The 25,974-nt window shown below is 45.9% G+C and overlaps 1 protein-coding gene across 8 annotated transcripts in view; it reads right to left on the reverse strand.

Annotated features, from left to right (window-relative positions):
* Window positions 1–1,641: 1,641 nt before the first annotated feature.
* acsf3 (acyl-CoA synthetase family member 3) overlaps window positions 1,642–25,974 on the reverse strand; it is a 159,034-nt gene continuing 134,701 nt past the window's right edge. For 7 of the 8 annotated variants that reach the window (XM_060837542.1, XM_060837544.1, XM_060837540.1 and 4 more), the window contains exons 8-10: window positions 10,990–11,124; window positions 5,299–5,410; window positions 1,642–2,065 (exon numbers count right to left, since the gene is read on the reverse strand). In XM_060837542.1, coding sequence (XP_060693525.1) covers window positions 1,939–2,065; window positions 5,299–5,410; window positions 10,990–11,124 — 374 coding nt within the window. In that variant the 3' untranslated portion in view covers window positions 1,642–1,938. Of the gene's footprint in view, window positions 2,066–5,298; window positions 5,411–10,989; window positions 11,125–14,363; window positions 14,443–25,974 lie in introns of those variants that run through there. The other variant, XM_060837546.1, reaches the window with a different exon arrangement.

Below are 25,974 nucleotides of genomic sequence, written 5' to 3' on the forward strand. Positions count from 1 at the left end.
TTTAAATAATATTCTGTTTCCCCACAAAGTACCATTCCCTACCAAAGATAAAACATGTACATTGTACTGACCCTTTTAGCATTCCATTTATCAAAATATATCATGCAAAGTTAGAACAAATTACATTTTTTGTTCCATACACACCCTCTTGATTTCCTAAGTGGTTACAGGACACCATACCATACTCTACAGCTGCCCAACCATTCCCTGAGGATGCAACAGCAAGGAGAAGCAGCACATGTCACCACTGACCAGACCCAGTACATCACCTCTGTCAAAGTCACCTTATTGCTGCTGATACTCCAACTGCCATCATAACCAGGAGAATATCCCATTTCTTGTGAACTGGGGCCTGCGAATCAACTGACTGCCCAAATTACCTCCCGCGGGCTGAGAGATCATTCACAATGCACTGTTGCAGAGGAGAAGAACAGACCCCAATTCAAGGCTGGAACTGTTACTCAAGACATGACCGCCATGACCATGAGGAATGGACTGCAGCCACAGCTCAACAACTCCCCCACAACTCCTCTTATTGGCAAATCTCTATTCTGTGGGTGGAAGTTGCCATTTAAAATCAAGCCTCCTATTGCTGGGCAAGTTTTAAAATGAAATTTGGAGGGAAAATAGGCTACATCTTACAGTGCTGGAATTGATTGAGTTCTTTTATTATCTTAACTCTTGGACATATTTGTTTTGGTTGCAATTTTATATTCCAAACAGCAGTCTCCAGATCATGGATAAGTGCTGTGCGCAGTAGGTGACCATGGTCCATGGACCAAGCCCTGTGGAACATCACAAATCTCCATGCCAAACTACATCTATGGACTAGGATTTACTGCCTGCAGGATTCCTACCCCAGTATTACACATTATGACCATGGTACTCCATCTCTGAACAGCATGCCTCAACACGGGCATTTCACAACTTTCCAGAACATTCAAGAAGATTTTGTTCATAAATTATTCTCATCCAGAACCCTAACGATATCCTCAAATAAAACCCTACAAGTTTGCTGGTTTCAAACTATTTCCCTGGAAGTGATGTCATGAGTTTGCTTTCAATCAAAATGTGGCACAGGAAACTTGGCTCCTGCACAGAAGGGAATAGAGAATTAATATGCAGCACTCTAGAAAGATTAACGGTAACAGTACATAACGGTAACAGTACATAACGCTACGTAACAGTAAAAGGATGGGGGAGGGGGGGGATCTGACTGAAACTTTCAGAATACGGAACAGCCTGGACAGAGTGGACGATGGGAAGATGCTTCCATTGGCAGGGGAGACTAAGACCCCAGAGCACAGCCTTCGAGTAAAGGGAAGATGTTTTAGACGGAGATAAGGAGGAATGTCTTCAGCCAGAGAGTGGGGAATCTGCCGAATTCATTGCCTCAGAAAGCTGTGGAGGCCGGGTTATTGAGTACATTTAAAACAGAGATAGGTAAGTTGTTGACTGCCAAGGGAGAAAGCAGGAAAATGGGGTTGAGAAACCAATCTATCATGCCTGACAGAATGGCGAGGTAGACACTTCGAGCCAAATGGCCTCATTTGTGCTCCTGTCTCTTATGGTCTTACATATAAATAACTAACACTCCAAAACATTGCATAACACTGAAGAGACCAGAATAATCACAAGAGATTCAGATTTATATTTTAATGGCAAAAGTCTTTGTCCTGGCAGTTAGGCTACAGTCCGATTTCAACTGGTCAGCAAGCAGGTGACCAGTAGAAAGTGTTCCACTCGATACCATTAATAAAGGGCACCATGTCTCGTTCAATCATTCTGCCCCCAATGATGCCAATCTGTTATTTGTTCCCTATTAAAGATGACTGGAGAGGATTAGACTAAGGTGGGATCTGAGAAGGTTTTAGATCTTCACTATGTCGTGATGATGAGATAGCAAGGTGCAGAAACTGTGACTTGCAGGAATCCAGTCTATTTGCTGGTTGGGGGATAAAAATGTTTGAGCAAATCTTTCTTGTTCACTTTTCCTATATTGTTGCGAGGTATCTCTTCCACAAGGATCAGTTCCGTGGGGAGACTGTAGGTGGGTAAATGCTGCCTGCAATCAAAATAAAATCAGTCAGCATAGTTAACCAGTGCTGGAGTTTTAACCCTCACGATGACCTGTCAAACCAACCCCCCAAAACCCAGTCATCACTCAGGTCATAACAGCCAAGCGCAACCTTAGTGCTGTTCACTAACATCACACTGACCCCCACTTTCCCCACCCTGACCCCAACTCCCCCCGCCTCTTGACCCTGCCTCTCCCCACGCCCTGACCCCGCCTCTCCCCGCACCCGGACCTCCCTCTCCCCACGTCCTGATCCCCCTCTCCCCACGCCCTGACCACTCCTCTCCCCGCTTTGACCCCATCTCCCCGCGCACTGACCCTCCCTCTCCCCGCGCCCTGACCCCATCTCCCCGCGCACTGACCTTCCCTATCCCCGCGCACTGACCCTCCCTCTCCCCGCGCCCTGACCCCATCTCCCCGCGCACTGACCCTCCCTCTCCCCGCGCCCTGACCCCATCTCCCCGCGCACTGACCTTCCCTATCCCCGCGCACTGACCCTCCCTCTCCCCGCGCCCTGACCCCCTCTCCCCGCGCTCTGACCCTCCCTCTCCCCGCGCCCTGATCCCCCTCTCCCCGCGCCCTGATCCCCCTCTCCCCGCGCCCTGATCCCCCTCTCCCCGCGCCCTGATCCCCCTCTCCCCGCGCCGATCCCCCTCTCCCTGCGTCCTGATCCCCCTCCCCGCGCTGATCCCCCTCTCCGCGCCCTGATCCCTCTCTCCCCGCGCCGATCCCCCTCTCCCTGCGTCCTGATCCCCCACTCCCCGCGTCCTGATCCCCCTCTCCCCGCGCTGATCCCCCTCTCCCTGCGTCCTGATCCCCCTCTCCCCGCGCTGATCCCCCTCTCCGCGTCCTGATCCCCCTCTCCCCGCGCCGATCCCCCTCTCCCTGCGTCCTGATCCCCCTCTCCCCGCGTCCTGATCCCCCCTCCCCGCGTCCTGATCCCCCTCTCCCTGCGTCCTGATCCCCCTCTCCCCGCGTCCTGATCCCCCTCTCCCCGCGTCCTGATCCCCCTCTCCCTGCGTCCTGATCCCCCTCTCCCCGCGCCCTGATCCCGCCCTCTCCCCGCGTCCTGATCCCCCTCTCCCCGCGCCCTGATCCCCCCCTCTCCCCGCGTCCTGATCCCCCTCTCCCCGCGCCCTGATCCCCCTCTCCCCGCGCTGATCCCCCTCTCCGCGCCCTGATCCCCCTCTCCCCGCGTCCTGATCCCCCTCCCCGCGTCCTGATCCCCCTCTCCCCGCATCCTGATCCCCCTCTCCCCGCGTCCTGATCCCCCTCCCCGCGTCCTGATCCCCCTCTCCCCGCGTCCTGATCCCCCTCCCCGCGTCCTGATCCCCCTCTCCCCGCGTCCTGATCCCCCTCTCCCCGCGCCCTGATCCCCCTCTCCCTGCGTCCTGATCCCCCTCTCCCCGCGTCCTGATCCCCCTCTCCCCGCGTCCTGATCCCCCTCTCCCTGCGTCCTGATCCCCCTCTCCCTGCGTCCTGATCCCCCTCTCCCCGCGTCCTGATCCCCCTCTCCCCGCGTCCTGATCCCCCTCTCCCCGCGTCCTGATCCCCCTCTCCCCGCGTCCTGATCCCCCTCTCCCCGCGTCCTGATCCCCCTCTCCCTGCGTCCTGATCTCCTTATCCCCGCGTCCTGATCCCCATCTCCCCGCGCCCTGATCCCCCTCTCCCTGCACCCTGGCTCCCTGCGTCCTGATCCCCCTCTCCCTGCGTCCTGATCCCCCTCTCCCCGCGTCCTGATCCCCCTCTCCCCGCGCTGATCCCCCTCTCCCCGTACTGATCCCCCTCACCCTGCGTCCTGATCTCCTTATCCCCGCGTCCTGATCCCCATCTCCCCGCGCCCTGATCCCCCTCTCCCTGCACCCTGGCTCCCTGCGTCCTGATCCCCCTCTCCCCGCGTCCTGATCCCCCTCTCCCCGCGCCCTGATCCCCCTCTCCCCGCGCTGATCCCCCTCTCCCCGTACTGATCCCCCTCTCCCTGCGTCCTGATCTCCTTATCCCCGCGTCCTGATCCCCATCTCCCCGCGCCCTGATCCCCCTCTCCCCGCGCCCTGATCCCCCTCTCCCCGCGTCCTGATCCCGCCCTCTCCCCGCGTCCTGATCCCCCTCTCCCCGCGCCCTGATCCCCCTCTCCCCGCGCCCTGATCCCCCTCTCCCCGCGTCCTGATCCCCCTCCCCGCGTCCTGATCCCCCTCTCCCCGCGTCCTGATCCCCCTCTCCCCGCGCCCTGATCCCCCTCTCCCTGCGTCCTGATCCCCCTCTCCCTGCGTCCTGATCCCCCTCTCCCCGCGTCCTGATCCCCCTCTCCCCGCGTCCTGATCCCCCTCTCCCTGCGTCCTGATCTCCTTATCCCCGCGTCCTGATCCCCCTCTCCCTGCGTCCTGATCCCCCTCTCCCCGCGTCCTGATCCCCCTCTCCCCGCGCTGATCCCCCTCTCCCCGTACTGATCCCCCTCTCCCTGCGTCCTGATCTCCTTATCCCCGCGTCCTGATCCCCATCTCCCCGCGCCCTGATCCCCCTCTCCCTGCACCCTGGCTCCCTGCGTCCTGATCCCCCTCTCCCCGCGTCCTGATCCCCCTCTCCCCGCGCCCTGATCCCCCTCTCCCCGCGCTGATCCCCCTCTCCCCGTACTGATCCCCCTCTCCCTGCGTCCTGATCTCCTTATCCCCGCGTCCTGATCCCCATCTCCCCGCGCCCTGATCCCCCTCTCCCCGCGCCCTGATCCCCCTCTCCCCGCGTCCTGATCCCGCCCTCTCCCCGCGTCCTGATCCCCCTCTCCCCGCGCCCTGATCCCCCTCTCCCCGCGCCCTGATCCCCCTCTCCCCGCGCCCTGATCCCGCCCTCTCCCCACGTCCTGATCCCCCCTCTTCCCGCGCCCTGATCCTCCTCTCCCCACCCCTCCCTATCCCCACCTCTTCCCGCACCATGACTCCCCCTCTCCCTGCGCCCTGACCCTCCCTCTCCCTGCACCCTGACCCCCCCCTCCGCGTGCCTTGACTCCCCGCACCCTGACTCCCCCTCCCCGCGCCCTGACTCCGCCTCTCCCCACACCCTGACCCCCCCCTCCCCCTGCCGACCCCACCTCTCCTTGCCCCCGACCCCCCGTCCCCGCAGTGTGACCTCCCTCCCCCACGCCCTGACCGTGCCCTGACCTCACCCCTCTCTGCACACTGACCCCACCCCACCCCCACTGCACCTTATCTCCAACCCCCTCCCCTTACCTGGCCCATTCCTTCAGCTCCTTCTGGGATAGTGAACATCCTTCCTTTAACTGTACAACTGCAACCACCTTCTGTCCCCAGGTCATATCAGGAGCACCAATAACTGCAACATCTACAATGACAGATAGTGTGCAAGAATAAGGTAGGCAGCTCCTGGGCAGTGGAGGGGAGTGCAGGGGGAATAGTGGGGACGAAAGCGGGGTGAGGTCCAGGGCTCTGGGGCAGGGATAGCGGGATTGGGGGCATGTCTCAGTGGGTATGTGTCTGTATTCAGAAAGAATGAAAATATGTGAAAGTATAGAAGTGTAACTGTGTAAATGATATTTTAGGAAAGGAAATAGACTATTCAGTCAGTCAAACCTGCTCTACCATTCCAGATCATGGCTGAGCATCTCCTCAATTTCACTTGCCAGTCCAGGCTCCTTATCCCTAAAGCCATTATTGTTGTTATGAAGTTGAAGGTGTGTACTGTACCTTTAAGAGAGAGTGAGTGCTGTTTTACACTGAGAACTTACAAGCACCGGTCATATGACTAACTAACAGTCTCAGAGTTTACTGGAAAATTGAAAATATGTAACAATTGGCTGTAAAATAGATACCTGAGTTAGTGGCTGTTTGACAACAATTCAAATCTAACTAATCAGTTTAAATTATGCCTTAGGATACCAAAACCCAATCGAGTTTGAATTTATTGTTTTGCCAATATCGCAGCAATAAGACAATCCGATGCTTGCGGTATGAAAAAAACAGGCATTTTGAAAGCCAGCCACAGAGTAACTGCCAGCGACAGGGAGTAACTGCCATCGACAGGGAGAAACTGCTATTGACAGGGAGTAACTGCTATTGACAGGGAGTAACTGCTATTGACAGGGAGTAACTGCCATCGACAGGGAATAACTGCCAGCGACAGGGAGTAACTGCCATCGACAGGGAGAAACTGCTATTGACAGGGAGTAACTGCCATTGACAGGGAGAAACTGCCATCGACAGGGAGAAACTGCTATTGACAGGGAGTAACTGCCATCGACAGGGAGTAACTGCCAGCGACAGGGAGTAACTGCCAGCGACAGGGAGTAACTGCCATTGACAGGGAGAAACTGCTATTGACAGGGAGTAACTGCTATTGACAGGGAGTAACTGCTATTGACAGGGAGTAACTGCCATCGACAGGGAGAAACTGTCATTGACAGGGAGTAACTGCTATTGACAGGGAATAACTGCCATCGACAGGGAATAACTGCCATCGACAGGGAGAAACTGTCATTGACAGGGAGAAACTGCTATTGACAGGGAGTAACTGCCATCGACAGGGAATAACTGCCATCGACAGGGAGTAACTGCCATCGACAGGGAATAACTGCCATCGACAGGGAATAACTGCCATCGACAGGGAGAAACTGCTATTGACAGGGAGTAACTGCCATCGACAGGGAATAACTGCCATCGACAGGGAGTAACTGCCATCGAAAGGGAGTAACTGCCGACAGGGAGCAACTGCTATTGACAGGGAGTAACTGCTATTGACAGGGAGTAACTGCTATTGACAGGGAGAAACTGCCATCGACAGGGAGTAACTGCTATTGACAGGGAGTAACTGCCATCAAAAGGGAGTAACTGCCATCAAGAGAGAGTAACTGCTATTGACAGGGAGAAACTGCCATCGACAGGGAGTAACTGCCATCGACAGGGAGTAACTGCCATCGACAGGGAGTAACTGCCATCGACAGGGAGTAACTGCCATCGACAGGGAATAACTGCCATCGACAGGGAATAACTGCTATTGACAGGGAGAAACTGCCATCGACAGGGAGTAACTGCCATCGAAAGGGAGTAACTGCCGACAGGGAGCAACTGCTATTGACAGGGAGTAACTGCTATTGACAGGGAGTAACTGCTATTGACAGGGAGAAACTGCCATCGACAGGGAGTAACTGCTATTGACAGGGAGTAACTGCCATCAAAAGGGAGTAACTGCCATCAAGAGAGAGTAACTGCTATTGACAGGGAGTAACTGCCATTGACACGGAGTAACTGTCATGGACAGGGAGTAACTGCCACTGACAGAGAGTAACTGCCATTGACAGGGAGTAACTGCCACTGACGGAGAGTAACCAACATTGACAGAGAGTAAGTGCCATTGACAGGGAGTAACTGCCATTGACAGGGAGTAACTGCCACTGACAGAGAGTAACTGCCATTGGCAGGGAGTAACTGCCATTGGCAGGGAGTAACTGCCATTGGCAGGGAGTAACTGTCATGGACAGGGAGTAACTGTCATGGACAGGGAGTAACTGTCATGGACAGGGAGTAACTGCCATCAAGAAAGACTGCTATTCAAAACCCTCTCAATCAAAGGTACCTTTTTCATATGAGACATCTTTGCAGTAAGAGACAGAAGACGACCCAGGGAGATTTTCAGCTGAAAGGAGGTCCACACCAGAGATGACAACCACCATCTGGTTCTGAAATTAAGTTGCTGTAATGTTTATACGGGTTTTTATTGGAGCACTATATTGTTACAGTGTTGGAGGCAGATAACAAGCAGCTAAGAGAAAGGGGGGCTTAGAGTTGTGAATAGTTGTTGTTTAATGTTCACTTTTAGAGTTACGGAATAAATTTGATGTTATTCTTCATTAAGTAGTGGAATTTAGGAGTTCTCGGTCACTCATAATTTAACAGACTACGAGGTGAGGTGATCTTGCCTGGGTATTTGGTTTAATTAGCAGAAGAATCTAGTCAATAATTGAGCTTGCACAGTCCTCTGAAGCAGAGAATTTTACAGATTCATCACCATCTTAGAACAGTACAGCACAGGAATCTGCCCTTTGGCTCACCATGTCACCATGCTAAACTATTATCGTCTGCCTGCACATGGTGCATATCCCTCTATTCCTTACTTATTCATGTGTCTGTCAAGGAAATTCCTCATCTCAGTCTTGAATGTCCTGCTCTTTATTTTGAGATTATATCCTCTGGCCCAAGATTCATTAATCCGGGGAAACATTCTACCAACAAACATTCCGTTGTGCCCTGTGAGAATCTTGCAAATTCTAATGAGATCAAGCCTCATTCTTCAAAACTCTTAGGAATAAAGATCCAGCCTCTGCAATCTCTCATTTTAAAATAATATCACTATCGCAGAGAGTAATCAAGTGAACCTCTATTATACTTCCTCTATGGCAAGTATATCCCTCCTTAGATAAGAAGATCAAACTGTATAATTGAATTTTGTTCTGTTACCCTGAAGCACTTGTATAGTACAACCTGCCTGCAAAAGAACACTTTTCACTGTACCATGTGACAGTAATAAATCAAATCAAATCAAAGATGTGGTCTCACTCAGGCTATCTACAATGGCAGAAAGACAACTTTTCTCCTGGACTCAAATTCCTTTGTACTGAAAGCTCATTGCTTTTTTTATCCATTTGTGGGATGTGGGCATTGCTGACGATCACTGCCTGTCCCTAGTTGCCCGTGAGAAGATGGTGGTGAGCTGCTTTCTTGAACCCCTTGTTGCGAAGTTGGGTACAGTAATTGTAGATTGGGAGACAGGAAGTTAGAATTGTAAAATTGGGAAAGCACTGTGTGGCCCCTCCCTGAAGCTATCCATCACACTCTCTCTGCCTCCTGTCTGGTCCTCAGTGCTTCCAAATGCCACTCTAATTCATACATGTGGTCTGAGAGGAGTTGCAGCCAGACAGGCTTCCTGTAGACAGTCACCAAGGACACTCGACTGCTCCCTGATCTCCCACATCTGACAGGGCCACACCACTCCACTGACTGCCACCTCTGCCCATCTAATAACTAGCAGACTTAGGGGGAATAAATCTTAATTTGCCCATACCTTGTTGTTCCTCATCCTCCTCAATTAAACCCGGGATTCATGTAGGCCCATACTTACACCTACAAGCAGTGAGAGAAGTGTGAGAAAATGTGAGTGGAGGAACAGAGAATTTGGAAGGTGAGAGAAAAAGAAATCACACGACACCATGTTATAGTCCAACAATTCTTTTTAAGGTGATTTTAAATAAACCTTTTGGACTATAACATGGAGTTGTATGACTCTGACTTTGTCTATCCAAGTCCAACACAGGCATCTATTTGATTTATTGTCACGTGTACCTACGTACAGTGAAAAACATAGTTTATGAACAGTACAGACAGATTGGAGTAAGCAAGGATCGTGGGGTGAAGAAAACTTGGACAGAGTGAGGCGTACAGGTTACACTGCACAGGACGTGTGCGAAGCAAGATCAACATTAACAAGAACAACACTATTTGAAGTTAGAGAGTCTATTCATCAGTCTAATATGATATGGATTGGGCCAGACCACTCAAAACATTCTTAAGCAGGCAGTCCAGGTTATAACTTTAGTAAGTGTGTAGTGAAAATTACCCAGAGTGAGGCAGCTAGGTTGACTTCCAGGTTTTATAACAGACAAAAATTTACTCACAAGATTACACAAAGAAACACAAACAACAGAATAAAGAACCCCTACAGAACTCAGCCTGTCCAAACTCGACTTAAGTATGCTGTTCCGAATATTCACAACAGTCCCAATAAGCAAACCTCCTTAAAACACAGTAAACAAAAAGGAAAGATGCTTACAGGTTGAAGTTAGATGAGCAGAAAGAGAGAGAGAGTGAGTTTCCACACACATCACTGTTGAACTCTTAACTAGTTCTGGACTTGAACTGCTCAGCTAGAGAGCTGGCCACTCCTCTTTCATTATACAGGTCACTTCTAACACATGACCACTTTGGCCTGAACTCTCATCTGTTTATATGTAAACAAAAGGCCTCTCGATACCCTTTAATCTCTGTACCAAACCAGTCTAATCGGCACCAAGAGTGTTTACGACCCCTCTAAAAAATAGCAAGGACATAGTATCCTTGAGAAAAGGAACAGCTTCTAGAAAAAAGAAACTCACTTTGTCACAAATAATGGTGGGAAAAAAGCTGTTCTTGAATATGTTAGTGCATGCGTACAAGCCTCTGTATCTCATGGCTGATGGAAGAAGTTATAGGAGAGCATTACCTGGGTGGCAAATTAAGATTTATTTGATGATGTTACAAGACAAAAATACTGCAGATGCTGGAATCCAAAGTAGAGAGAAAGGAGGCTGGAAGAACACAGCAAGCCAGGCAGCATCAGGAGGTGGAGAAGCCAACATTTAGGGTGTAACCCTTCTTCAGGACAACCCTGCTGGTGGGTCCAGAAGGGTTACATCTGAAATGTTGACTTCTGTAACTCCTGACAGTGCCAACCTAGCTGCTGTTTCCTTCCAGCCTCCTCCGTGTTTACTTTGATGATGTTGGCAGCCTTTCCGCGGCAACGAGAGATGTAAATGGAGTCCAGGGATAGAAGGTTAGCTTCCTTGATGCTGAGAAGGCATTGTTGGGTACTATCATGGAGGAGTACCTTCACATCAGAGGGAGGGTGGCATTGGGGCAGAGAGGGTGTGCGTGCGTGCGTGATAGAGAGTGAAAAGGCCTTTGTGAGAGAAACAGAAAGTGAGAGAGAGAGAGACAGTGATGGGGATACGTGGGTGTGTGTGAGGTAAAGAGGCAGATGGTGGTGTTGACTGCACTGGGATGGTATACCGGAACGTGTAACCAAGTGAAAAATATCAAATAGCTAGGAAAGCAGCAACGAAAATCAGATTTATATATTATTCGGATATTTCAAACCTGAAATATGCGGATGTCCCAGAAGATGGCACTCAACATCCAGGGCGCTGATCTTGTGTCCTCCACTCTTAATGATATCGACAGAGCTGCGACCCAGGATCCAATAAACCCCGTCCCTATAACACACCGTGTCCCCTATAAACAAACACAGACAGTAAACCCCGTCCCTATAACACACCGTGTCCCCTATAAACAAACACAGACAGTAAACCCCGTCCCTATAACACACCGTGTCCCCTATAAACAAACACAGGCAGTAAACCCCGTCCCTATAACACACCGTGTCCCCTATAAACAAACACAGACAGTAAACCTCGTCCCTATAACACACCGTGTCCCTTATAAACAAACACAGACAGTAAACCCCGTCTCTATAACACACCGTGTCCCCTATAAACACAGACAGTAAACCCCGTCCCTATAACACACCGTGTCCCCTATAAACAAACACAGACAGTAAACCCCGTCCCTATAACACACCGTGTCCCCTATAAACAAACACAGACAGTAAACCCCATCCCTATAACACACTGTGTCCCCTATAAACACAGACAGTAAACCCCGTCCCTATAACACACCGTGTCCCCTATAAACAAACACAGACAGTAAACCCCGTCCCTATAACACACCGTGTCCCCTATAAACAAACACAGACAGTACACCCCATCCCTATAAACACCGTGTCCCCTATAAACAAACACAGACAGTAAACCCCGTCCCTATAACACACTGTGTCCCCTATAAACGAATACACAGTAAACCCCATCCCTATAACACACCATGTCCCCTATTAACAAACACAGACAGTACACCCCATCCCTATAACACACCATGTCCCCTATAAACAAACACAGACAGTACACCCCATCCCTATAACACACCGTGTCCCCTATAAACAAACACACAGTAAACCCCATCCCTATAACATACCGTGTTCCCTATAAACAAACACAGACAGTACACCCCATCCCTATAACACACCATGTCCCCTATAAACAAACACAGACAGTAAACCCCGTCCCTATAACATACCGTGTTCCCTATAAACAAACACACAGTAAACCCCATCCCCATAACACACAGTGTCCCTTATAAACAAACACAGACAGTAAACCCCATCCCTATAACATACCGTGCCCCCTATAAACGAATACACAGTAAACCCCATCCCTATAACACACCGTGTCCCCTATAAACAAACACACAGTAAACCCCACCCCTATAACACACCGTGTCCCCTATAAACAAAGACAATAAACACTATCCCTGCAAAATGCTATGTCCTCTACAGAAAACAGGCACAGAGCCTGGACATAGTCACATCCTCTACTGTCGTACAAGTGTGTGCGTATCACTGCGTAAATACCCCTCTATTTCTGCAAAATAAGAGCTTCAGCATTTGAAGTCAGTACATGACAGGGAAGTGAAAGATGCAATAAAACTATTTTCTCATCATCTACAGAATACACTGTTCGCTTTCTTTGATCAGATGTGAGCTGTTTGCATCACTTTTGTGTGAGGTTGAATCACAAAGTTGATTGAATTCAGTATGGTTTGCTAATGCTGAGTGACAACAGGGAAAAAAAAATCAGTTCCAAAGCACATTAGGATTATCATAGAATAAACACAACCTGTCAGAGGGACTGAAGCTTGGTTATCTGGATTTATACACCTTTCCAGGGAACCAGCAGATAAGGACATAAGAACCAGGAGCAGGAGTAAGCCATCTGGCCCTTTGAACTCACTCTGACATTCAGTAGGATCATGCTGATCTTTTTGTGACCTCAGCTTCACTTATCCGCGCTCTCACCATCCTCCTTAATTCCTTTACTGTTCAAAAATTCAATAATGAACCCCAACCACTTCACTGGGCAGGGAGTTCCACAGATTCACAACCCTCTGGATGTTCTGTTTGCTCCCCCTAATTTTGAGGCCTACTTTTCTTGTCCTACTTTCACCCACCAGTGGAAACATTCTTCTACTTCAATCCTATCTATTCCCTTCATAATTTTATATGTTTCCCTAAGATCCACCTTCATTTTTCTTAATTCCAATGAATATAGTCTCAGTCTACTTGGCATCTCCTCATAAGCTATTTCCCTCAATTTCGGAATCAACCTAGTGAACTTCCTCTGCATTCTCCCTACTGCCAGAACATCCTTTCTCAAATAAGGAGACCAAAACTGCACGCAGTACTCCAGGTGTGGCCTCACCAGTACCCTATACAGCTGTAACACTACCTCCCTGCTTTTAAACTCAATCCCTTTAGCAATGAAGGACAACATGCCATTTGCCTTCTTGATTATTTGTTGTACCTGCAGACCAACCTGCATGCACAAGGACACCCAGGTCCCTCTGCATAACAGCATGTTGCAAATTTTTAACATTCAAGTAATAGTCCTTTTACTGTTATTCCAACCAAAATGGATGACTTCACGTTTACTAACATTATATTCCATCTGCCAGACCTTTGTCCACTCACTTAAACTATGCTCCTCTGCAAACACTCACAGTCCTCTGCACACTTTGCTCTATCACTCATCCTAGTGTCATCCGCAAACTTTGACACACTACACGTAGTCCCCAACTTCAAATCATCTACGTAAATTGTGAATAATTGCAGTTCCAATACTAATCCCTGAGGCACACCACTAGTCACTGATTGCCAACCAGAAAAGCACTCATTTATCCCAACTCTTCCCTTCCTGCTAACCAATCCTCTATCTATGCTAATACATTACCCGTAACGCCGTGCATCTTTATCTCATACAGCAGCCTTTTGTCCAGCACCTTGCTGAATGCCTTTTGGAAATCTAGATACACCACATCTACTGGGTCCCTGTTGTCCATTGTGCTCATAATGTCTTCGTGGAATTCCAGTAAATAAGTTAAGGAAGAACTGCCTTTTGTTAATCCATGCTGTGACTGTCCAAAAGGAAAATTTTTATCTTGAATGGAAGGCAGAACCATTTGCCCTGTTAATGGAAGGTGCTTGAACACAGAGCAGTCCAATCACAGTTTAATCACAGCAGGAAATGATGGAATCATGTAATTGTCCCCTTTCTTCTCCAAACTCCTCGAATCATGTAAAAGCAAACCTGAGAAAATGCTGTAAACATTTCCGGTTGCCTGTGCATTTCAGGCTGTTTGTGAAATTCTGTGAACAGACCCATCTCAAAGGAATAGGGTTATGTTGTCATTGAAATAAATGCCACTAGAACACAACTGGAAGTTGAAAATTGATATTTTCTTCAATACAGCTGACTAGCTCAGTGGTTATATAATTTGGAAATGTTTTTATCATGACCCCTGTCCTGTTACAATCAAATTGAACTTACACCATCTCTGCAGCAGATTAATTAAATTCTTACTCCAGCTGAGGAAATAGCCAAGAAAAGTTGCTGCTGGTTCTGAACTGTCAGCTGGTCAGTGCGGCACAGACTGCTGCTAACCCTGAAAGTACAATGTTTGGAAGTTCACTATTACATTTTGAACATCAGCTTATTGTACTGTAGAATAGTAAGGGGATTATGATATGGAGTCAATAATGTAATTCCAGGAAATGATTAGAACTCCACAACACAAAAGATAGTTGCTGACCCACCCTATGTGAAGACTGACACAGTGTAAGGGGACATTCCAACTCATTAGACAGGAAAACAGTTTCCCAGATCACATGGGCATCATGACAGCTTTCCCAGACAATCCGGAGAGAAATGACAACTTTCCAACTCATGGAAAAGGACTCTTATTCCAAACAATAATGGCTGGAAAAAAAAGGATGCAGTGGAATCCCACAAAGATTATTTTGGTCACATAAATTACCTGGATTTGGGTACGTGAGCCCAATTTTGTAGTTTGCAGATCTCACATAAATTGGCAAGATAGTAAATAGTGAGGAGAATCATATCATACCAGGAAATTGGCCAATTGGTGAAATAATAAACTTTGTAAGAAACAACATTGTCAATTTAATATAAGTTGTTTGATTTCACGGGTAAGCAGAAGCAGAAGGCCATGGGGTTCACTTTCCCAATCCCCGTGAATGTGGCACTGCAAGGTGATAAGGTGATGTCATTTGTCTGTCATGGCAAAGCTGACACTGTTCATTATTTGCAGGTACGGCAGTCCTCAGGATGACTTGTTCTTGGGTGACTTTGAGCAGAATACTGCAGATGACTTAATTTGGACAAGATGCTACCTCAGGATTTTTTCTCCTCGTGTTCTCTCTCAACCTCTGGTATGTTTGCTTTTAAAGGAGGCTGGACTTTTTATGATCTTGCTGTACCTTGAGAAGTGATCCTGCCTGAGCTTCTCCCAAAACTATAAGACACAGGGGCAGAATTACACCTTTCAGCCCATTGAATCTGCTCCACCAATCGATCATGGCTGATCTGTTTCTCAATCACATTCTCCTGCCTTCTCCCCATAATCCCTAAGCCCCTTACCAATTCAGAACCTATCTATTTCTGTTTTAAATACATTCAATGACTTTGCCACAGAGGGCTGGGGAGGCCATGACTTCCACAGATGAAGTATACTTTGGCTGATGAAATTCCTCATCTCCATTCTAAAAGGTTGCTCCTTTATCGAGGCTGTGCCTCTGGGTCCTAATCTGCTTGACTAGTGGAAACATTTTCTCCACGTTCACTCTAACCAGGCCACTCGGTATTCTTTAAGCTTCAATCAGATGGCCCCTTACCCTTCTAAATTCCATAAAGTATAGACCCAGGGTCCTCAACCACTCCTCATATGACAAGCCCTTCATCGCAAAGATCATTCTTGTGAACCTCCTCTGAGCGTCCTCTAATGCTAGCATCTCTCCTCAGGTACGGGACCCAAAACTGCTCACAATATTCCACATGTGGTCTGATCAGAGCCTTGTACAGCCTCAGCAGTACTTCCCTGCTCTTGTACTCTAGCCCTCTTGAAATAAATGACAACATTCATTTGCCTTCCTAAATGCCAACTGAACCTGCATGTTAACCTTAAGAGAATCTTGAATTAGGACTCTTACATCCCTTTACACTCGAGATTTCCAAAACCTTTTCCCATTTAGTAAATAATCGACACCTCTAGTCTTCCTATCGAATTTCATAACCTCACTTTCCCACACTGTATTCTATCTGCCACTTCTTTATCCACTTGCCTAGCCTGAACAAGACTTTTTGCAGCCTCCCCACTTCCTCAACACTACCTGCTCCTCTGCCTATCTTTGGTTCATCTGTAAACGTAGCAACAATGGCCTCAGTTCTTGTGTCCAGATTGTTAATATATAACCTGAGAAGTTGTGGTGCCAACAATGAATCCTGTGGAACTCCTCAGTCATCAGCTGCTCTCCTGAAAAAGACTCCTTTATCCGTACTCCGGGTCTATACATTATGGAATGTGGAAGGGTGAGGGGGCATCTGATTGAAGCTTAAAGAACATCGAGAGGCCTGGTTAGAGTGAACATGGAGAAAATGTTTCCACTAGTCAAGCCTTCTGCCAGTCATCAATCCTCTATGCATGCAAATATTTTGCCCTTAATACCATGGGCTGCTATCTTATTTATCAGCTTCATGTGCAACACTTATCAAAAGCTTAAAATTCTGCTATGCTTTTGTCTACCGGCTTGCAAGTCTATATGCCTCTGCAGAATCTTTGTACCATAATCACTAACTATTTTTGTGATAAATACACATTCACTTCTGTCATCCAAGTCATTCATGTATTTTAAACAACGATGGCCACATCACTGTGGCACTTCATTAGTTACAGCTGCTATCCCGAAAATGCCCCGCTAACCCCAACTCTCTGTCTTCAATTAGTCACCCAGTCCTCTATCAATGTGAATGTACGATCATGGGCTGTTATTAAATTGCCCTATGTGTGATACCTTATCAAACGCATTCTGAAAATCTCAATATACGTGGTTAGCACTGCTGCCTCACAGATCCAGAGACCCAGGTTCAGTTCCCGCCTCAGGTGACTGTGTGGAGTTTGCACATTCTCCCCGTGTCTGTGTGGGCTTCCTCCGGGTGCTCTGGTTTCCTCCCACAATCCGAAGATGTGCAGGTCAGGTGAATTGGCCATGCTAAATTGCCCGTGGTGTTAGGTGAAGGGGTAAATGAATGGGTCTGGGTGGGTTGCTCTTCGGAGGGTCAGTGTGGACTTGTTAGGCCGAAGGGCCTGTTTCGACACTGTAAGTAATCTAAATATTACATCACATTCCCTTTATCTATCCTGTTGGTTACCTCCTTAAAGAATTGTAAACTTTGTTAGGCATGATTTTTACTATATGAAGCTACGTGGACTCTCCCTGATCATATTTGGAATTTCTAAATGCCCTGTTATTATATTCTAGACTCCGATATTTTCCCAGATGTTAAGCTAACTGGCCTATCCTGATTTTTTTTTTGTCTCCTTCCTTTCTTAAATAAAGGTATTCCATTGGCAGTTTTCCAGCCCTCTGGGACTTTCCCAATGTTTAAGGATTTCTGAAAGATTACTGCTCGTGCATCCTCTATCGCGTGGCTACTTCTTTTAATATCCTAGGATACACCCCATCAGGTCCAGGGACTTATCGGTCCTTAACCCCAATAGATACCGTAACATTTTAAGGATTCCTTAATCCTCCATCTGATGAAGGCCTGGTGTCATGTGACTTCTGCATGTAAAGTGGGACGACAGAATGCCAACTAATCTGACGTTAAGGTGGATTTGAGTGATCACTGAAGAGATTTCATTTAGTGTCAGTATCAAGTACCTCCAGTTTAGATCCGTCACAGCCTCCTGCACTTTCTCAAAGCACTATGCCCTTCAGAAATGTACATTAATAGTCCTGTGCATCATTTCATTTCCCAAACTAGCAAGACTTAAGCTAAAACTGACTATTCTGGACTGAAATTGTATTTCATGCAGTTACCTGATCATGATTAGTAAGCAAAATAATTTCACAAATTAATAGTCACAGATCGCAAATAAATTGAGCACATATTACAGGAAGTAATTCATGTTCTGTTTCAAATTATCCGCAACCTCTCTCACTAGTTCATATACACTTAGCTTTAACTACCCCATGATTAAATTAGAAGTGTGTTCTCTCTAATAGTTTGGATATAAAACACTTGTTGTGATTAATGATTCTGTCTGATCTAGTCAATGTGAAGTAACGATACAAACTATAAAAAAATTTCCAAAAATTTTCATTAAACTAATCCATAAATTTCCATAAGCAGAGCAATGAAAAGCAGGCTATCCACAAATTTTACACAATTTGTCACGAGTACATGAGCTCAGGATGAGCATCAAACCTGATTTAGGTTTTCCCTGACACAGTGGTGGTGTCCCTAAAAGGCCAAGGTTCAAATCACATCTGCTCCAGAGTTAGATCATAATATCTCTGAACAGGTTGATTAAAAATGTCTAAAACTTGATTAATTTTCAAGCCCAGAATTAATTCGTAATCCCAGATTGAAATTCCCCTTCCTGGAATTTGATCCTTCTGCAAATGGAGATTCCAAGCCAAGCTCCACCTGTTATTCCAGAAATGTGTATATACACACTCCCTGTTATCAGCCCAGTCAAATGAGGGATCTAATTTTTTTTTACTTTATTCATACGATTAGTGTGTTTCTAGTAGACCTAGTGTTTGCTGCTCATTTCCCTTGAGGTTGTGCCAGACTAAATGGGCTGAATGGCCTACTTCTGCTCCTACATGTTACGGTCTTGATATTCCAGTTTGGAGAAGACATCAATTGTGTTAGGGGGATTCTCTAGTCCAAGGTACAGACAGACATTTCTGTGGCCAGCAGCGAAAAAGCAGAATGGTGTGTTGCTTCCCTGGTGCCAGGATCAAGGATATCTCAGAGGGTGCAGAATGTTCTCACGGGGGAGAGGGGCCAGCAAGAGGTCATTGTCCACACTGCAAGCAACGATATAGGAAGGGAAAAGGTTGAGATTCTGAAGGGAGACTACAGAGAGTTAGGCAGAAATTTAAAAAGGAAGTCCTCAAGAGTAGTATTGTCTGGATTATTCCCGGTGTTACGAACTAGTGAGGGCAGGAATAGGAGGATAGAGCCGATGAATGCATGGCTGAGGAGCTGGTGTATGGGAGAAGGATTCACATTTTTGGATCATTGGAATCTCTTTTGGGGTAGAAGTGACCTCTACAAGAAGGACGGATTGCACCTAAATTGGAAGGGGGCTAATATACTGGCAGAGAGATTTGCTCAAACTGCTTGGGAGGATTTAAACTAGTAAGTTCTGGGGGGAGGGTGGACCCAGGGAGATAGTGAGTAAAGAAATCAATGAGAGTGGTACAGTTGAGAACAGAAGCAAGTCAAACAGGATAGGCAGGGACAAGGTAGGACTAATAAATTAAATTGTATTTATTTCAATGCAAGGGGCCTAACTGGGAAGGCAAATGAACTCAGGGCATGGTTAGGAACATGGGACTGGGATATCATAGCTATTACAGAAACATGGCTCAGGGATGGGCAGGACAGGCAGCTTAATGTTCCAAGATACAAATGCTATAAAAGGATAGAGAGGGATGCAAGAGAGGAGGTGGGTGCGGGGGGTGAAGATGGCATTTTTGATAAGGGATAGCATTACAGCTGTGCTAAGGGAGGATATTCCTGGAAATACATCCAGGGAAGTTATTTGGTGGAACTGAGAAATAAGAAAGGGATGATCACCTTATTGGGATTGTATTATAGATCACCTTATAGTCAGAGGGAAATTGAGAAACAAACTTGTAAGGAGGTCTCAGCTATCTGTAAGAATAATAGGTTAGTTATGGTAGGGGATTTTAACTTTCCAAACAGACTGGGACTGCCAGAGTGTTAAGGGTTTAGATGGAGAGGAATTTGTTAAGTGTGTACAAAACAATTTTCTGATTCAGTATGTGGATGCACCTACTAGAGAAGGTGCAAAACTTGACGTACTCTTGGGAAATAAGGCAGGGCAGGTGACTGAAGTGTCAGTGGGGGAGCACTTTGGGGCCAGCGACCATAATTCTATTAGATTTAAAATAGTGATGGAAAAGGATAGACCAGATCTAAAAGTTGAAGTTCTAAATTGGAGAAAGGCCAATTTTGACGGTATTAGGCAAGAACTTTCAAAAGCTGATTGGGGCCATATGTTTGCAGGTAAATGGACAGCTGGAAAATGGGAAGCCTTCAGAAATGAGGTAACGAAAATCCAGAGAAAGTATATTTCTGTTAGGGTGAAAGAAAAGGCTGGTATGTACAGGGAATGCTGGGTGACTAAAGAAATTGAGGGTTTGGTTAAGAAATAGAAGGAAGCATATGTAAGGTATAGACAGGATAGATCGAGTGAATCCTTAGAAGTGTATAAAGGCAATAGGAGTATACTTAAGAGGGAAATCAGGAGGGCAAAATGGGGACATGAGATAGCTTCGGCAAATACAGTTAAGGAGAATCCAAATTGTTTTTACAAATATATTAAGGACAAAAGGGTAACTAGGGAGAGAATAGGGCCCCTCAAAGATCAGCAAGGTGGCCTTTGTGTGAAGCCGCAGAAAATGGGGGAGATACTAAATGAGTATTTTGCATCAGTATTTACTGTGGAAAAGGAAATGGAAGATATAGACTGTAGGGAAATAGATGGTGACATCTTGCAAAATTTATATATTACAGAGGAGGAAGTGCTGGATGTCTTGAAACGCATAAAGGTGGATAAATCCCCAGGACCTGATCAGGTGTACCTAAGAACTCTGTGGGAAGCTAAAGAAGTGATTGCTGGGCATCTTGTTGCGATATGTGTATCATCGATAGTCACAGGTGAGGTGCAGGAAGACTGGAGATTGGCTAATGTGGTGCCACTTTTTAAGAAGGGTGGTAAGGACAAGCCAGGGAATATAGACCGGTGAGCCAGACATCGGTGGTGGGCAAGTTGTTGGAGGGAATCCTGAAGAACAGGATGTACATGTATTTGGAAAGGCAAGGACTGATTAGGGATAGTAAACATGGTTTTGTGCGTGGGAAATCATGTCTCACAAACTTGATTGTGTTTTTTGAAGAAGTAACAAAGAAGATTGATGAGGGCAGAGCAGTAGATGTGATCTATATGGATATCAGTAAGGCATACGAGAAGGTTCCCCATGGGAGACTAGTTAGCAAGGTTAGATCTCACGGAACACAGGGAGAACTAGCCATTTAGATACAGAACTGGCTCAAAGGTAGAAGACAGAGGGTAGTGGTGGAGGGTTGTTTTTCAGACTGGAGGCCTGTGACCAGTGGAGTGCCACAAGGATCGGTGCTGGGTCCTCTACTTTTCATCATTTACATAAATGATTTGGATGCGAGCATAAGAGTTACAGTTAGTAAGTTTGCAGATGACACCAAAATTGGAGGTGTAGTGGACAGTGAAGAGGGTTACCTCAGATTACAACGGGATCTTGATCAGATGGGCCAATGGGCTGAGAAGTGACAGATGGAGTTTAATTCAGATAAATGCGAGATGCTGCATGTTGGGGAAGCAAATCTTAGCAGGACTTATCCACTTAACGGTAAGGTCCTAGGGAGTGTTGCTGAGCAAAGAGACCTTGGAGTGCAGGTTCATAGCTCCTTGAAAGTGGAGTCGCAGGTAGATAGGATAGTGAATGCGGCGTTTGGTATGCTTTCCTTTATTGGTCAGAGTATTGAGTACAGGAGTTGGGAGGTCATGTTGTGGCTGTACAGGACATTGGTTAGGCCACTGTTGGAATATTGCGTGTAATGCTGGTCTCCTTCCTATCGGAAAGATGTTGTGATACTTGAAAGGGTTCAGGGAAGATTTACAAGGATATTGCCAGGGTTGGGGGATTTGAGCTATAGGGAGAGCCTGAACAGGCTGGGGCTGTTTTCCCTGGAGCGTCGGATGCTGAGGGGTGACCTCATAGAGGTTTACAAAATTATGAGGGGCATGGATAGGGTAAATAGACAAAGTCTTTTTCTTGGGGTGGGGGAGTTCAGAACTAGAGGGCATAGGTTTAGGGAGAGAGGGGAAAGATCTAAAAGGGACCTAAGGGGCAACTGTTTCATACAGAGGGTGGTACATGTATGGAATGAACTGCCAGAGGAAGTGGTGGAGTCTGGTACAATTGCAACATTTAAGATGCATTTGGATGGGTATATGAATAGGAAGGGTTTGGAAGGATATGGGCCGGGTGCTGGCAGGTGGGACTAGATTGGGTTGGGATATCTGGTGGGCATGAATGGGTTGTACCGAAGGGTTTGTTTCTGTGCTGTACATCTCTATGACTCTATGTATTCAATTTATTTCAAAATGTACCTATTGGTTTCCTTGTGCCAAATGTGCCATCTTCATCTTTGACACTACCTCTAGGGCCAACAGATAAATGCAATTGCATTTGCCTCATCCTAGGTCTGTGACCTGTTTGTGGTTGGGGCTGGCATCTTTTGACAACGTCTTTAAAAACCAGCGCCAAAAAAAACACTCAAAACTCAATTTGTTTTTTTTTATGATTTGTGCTTAAAATTCAGCAACATTTTCTGTAAATGTTGAGGGCATTCCACTAAAATGCCACTGTCTAGTGGAATGTACCAGCAGTTCGCTGCCTGACCAGTATTTAATATTCTTACTGCTAATAACTTTACTGTTCCTACTGTGTCACCTGCAATACATGTGTATAGAACAATAATTATTAATGAAGCTCTTGAAAGAACAGACTTCCAAGGTTTGAGCACGATTTATTAGCAAAATTTTATCTAATCTGATTTAACATGCTGGAATTTCAGTCATTAGGTAGTTTCTTCTGGAATGGCATTATCCTGCAGTCTGAGAGATTACGTTGGAACCCAGTGAGAACACATGGACCAGTTCACCAATGTTTCTAACCTCCTAGGTTGGTTGGTTGGCCTCAAATAACATTTAAGTTTACTTTAGTACTAAGCTTTATATTTCTTGAATTAAAATCTATCAACTGTTTTTACTGTAAGCAATTAACCAATTACAAGGTTTTCTTGAATTAAATTTTATTTGCAGATGTTGAAAGTAATAAGGGTGCTACATCAAACATGTGGCCCTCATGCAGTCAACTGAGCTCACTCTCTCACAAACAACATGCACCATCAGCAGTTGCGAATATTGTAACCATGTTCCTGATGTCTCTTTCCAGTCACTGTTATAACTGAGCTCTTTTCATCATAAAAGCCTTTTTTGGCTCTGTTCGGTTTTGTAACTTCTGTTACTGCCAAAGAGAAAATGTTCTCCAAAAAGTAGCTCTTTCGTAAATCCGTCCTCTGCAGTTTATTTTCCTTGCTTATTCATTGTAGACAATGTTTTATCTTCAACAAGTGGAGATTTTCATAATGCTGTAATTCAAAATGGAGGTAAGGACTCTTGGCCGACTTTAGGGGAAAAGGCTGGCTGATTAGTTTCATTTATCCTTGGTAAAACATTAATTTCTGTGCAGTGTCTTTTTTTTGTTTAATACATGTCAATTTCATGATATTTGCCCACTTTACATGGATCAGGTGATTTCCTGTGTACAAATTAAAATCAGTGCTTTTGGTCACTTTATAAAACTGTTTCAGTTCATTAATGTGCAGGTATTAAATCAGGCAATGGGATTAAGAGATTATTTGTCCATGTTTGATATCAACACAGTTTTTATGGTGGTTTCACAGCAAACTATACATGTAGTTTAAATAGTTGGAATTGTAGCTTGGTTTTTCGGTGAGTGCTAGCTAATTAGTAACAAAATGTCACCTTTTATAAATTATTAAAGTTACATGGATGAAAGTGATAATCACATTTCTTTAAACATTAACACTTTAATAATTATGAATAATGTAATAATAATCTATTAGCACAGCTTAACTTTATACAATTACTTTCACTCCTATGTCTTATGGTCTTATGATTATGAAGGAAGGGTCAAAGAATTAAACAGTAATTTGAGATTTTGGCTTGTGTGACTAATCATGGACTTTTTAATCTCTCTCAATATAACTAATTATAGAACACTTTGATACACTAAGACTTTCTCACAAAATATAATTAATCCTATCAGTATCACCTTTCACACTATTCCATTAAAGTATTCTCAGAAACAGAATATGGTTTTTATTGATGAAAGAATCACTTAGTATCCATTGAGAGTTAACAATTAGAACTTTGAGGAGACTCCAAAAATTGGCATTGTTTGTTTTGGTGTAAGGATGCTGATACACACATTTATGAAGGCTCTAAATGTACTAAATTATCATGCACAAAAAAAACAGCCAACTGTACACCATTTCATTAATAATTGTTTCTGATGATTTAATGTTAACATTGACTAATTGTTGTATGCATTTAGTGATCAAAAGCACTCATTTTGCTGAGCATTTCTTATGTGGCAGCAGCAACATTCATGAAAGGTTGAGAGGGATATGGGCCAAATGCAGGCAAATCAGATGAGCTCAGTTTAGGAAACCTGGCTGGCAGGGACAGGTTGGGCCGAAGGGCCAGTTTCCATGCTGCATGACTCTAAGGATCATTATTTATCACAAGTAATGACACAACAACTACAACTGAACAGATAAAAGCCATTGACATATAACACAACTAACTAAAACTCTAACCTCCTTATTAATTCCCCCTTAGATACACACAGACAAACAAAGGGAGAAATACTTTACTGGCAGAGGTAGAAGAACTGGAAAGTCAGTTCCATGGTATGTGCTTCCCAGTTTCAATGCTGAGATGACCCTTCTCCATCTGGCCAGATCTGGCTTTCTATCGTACTTTTCTGTACTGTTCTGAAAGCTTCGAGTGGTTTATAAGAGGTACAGAGTAATTAATTCACTTCAACAGCGTTTCTGAATTACCATTTCAGAAAGTCACAGCTCACAGCAAATACTGCAGGAAAGATAACTTTCTTTCAGGTTTAAACTGTGTTTTTGTCTGAGACAACAGGCAGTTTCTGGTCTGAAAAAAGATCCGCAAAATGCTTTTCTTTCGTTCTCTCTCAATCTAACTAATTTGCTCCCAGCTCAAGTTGCTCAGCCACCCAAGAACCAATCACACAATTGCTGGCAAACAAAAGGTCTCATTGCTAACTGTCCCTGGTTCATAGACCGACCAATGTCTTGTTTCTAACAAGAGCTACATCAGTACACACCCTCGGCTTCATGTTGTCTGGGATCTAAGCTTTGATTACAGTTAGTTCAATTGCGATCAGGTCATTTTCTGTCAAAACTGCAGCCACTTTTTCAAATTCTCATTTTTAAAACTGTTCTTTCTCATTCATCTAAGGAGAACAGCTGCTTTGGATCCACCCTGTCCACGGCCCTCAATCTTATACGCCTCTATTAGCAGCCACCCTCAAGATCCAACCTCTCTTCAAAGCGCTCCATCCTTATGGATCACAGCAAACTAGGATGCAGGTTCAGCAGGTAGTCAGGGAGGTAAATGGAATTCTGGAGTTTATTGCCAAAGGAACAAAGTAAAAGAGTAGGGAGGTGTTGCTGCAATTGTATCAGACATTAGTGATAGGTTAAAAGGTTATGGAGGAATGTCTCTCATATATGATTAGATTCCTTACAGTGTGGAAACAGGCCCTTCGGCCCAACAAGTCCACACCGACCCGCCGAAGCACAACCCATCCATTCCCCTACATTTACCCCTTTACCCACACGCTGTGTGAATGTGCAAACTTCACACAGTCAATCGCCTGAGTCGGGAATTGAACCCGGGTCTCTGGTGCTGTGAGGCATCAGTGCTAACCACTGTGTCACAATCTACTTAACGCCCTGCCACCTTCAGGACTTTGTGGACAATCACCCCCAGGGTCCTTCTATTTCTCTCTTCACTGCAAGTTAGGTTGATGCAATTGCTCAGCTTACAGTGTGTGTGTCTCTCCAGGAGAATCAGATTGGAGGTGAATTTCGCTGCATTGCACATTTTTGAATGTTTTAAAAGTTCCATTACTAGTAGTCTGTGACAAAGGGTTATCATTCCACTGCCCTTCCTCCTAGAAAGCAATTAAGC

Source organism: Hemiscyllium ocellatum, chromosome 17 (assembly GCF_020745735.1).
Source record: "Hemiscyllium ocellatum isolate sHemOce1 chromosome 17, sHemOce1.pat.X.cur, whole genome shotgun sequence".
In the NCBI taxonomy this organism is placed as follows: Eukaryota; Metazoa; Chordata; class Chondrichthyes; order Orectolobiformes; family Hemiscylliidae; genus Hemiscyllium; species Hemiscyllium ocellatum.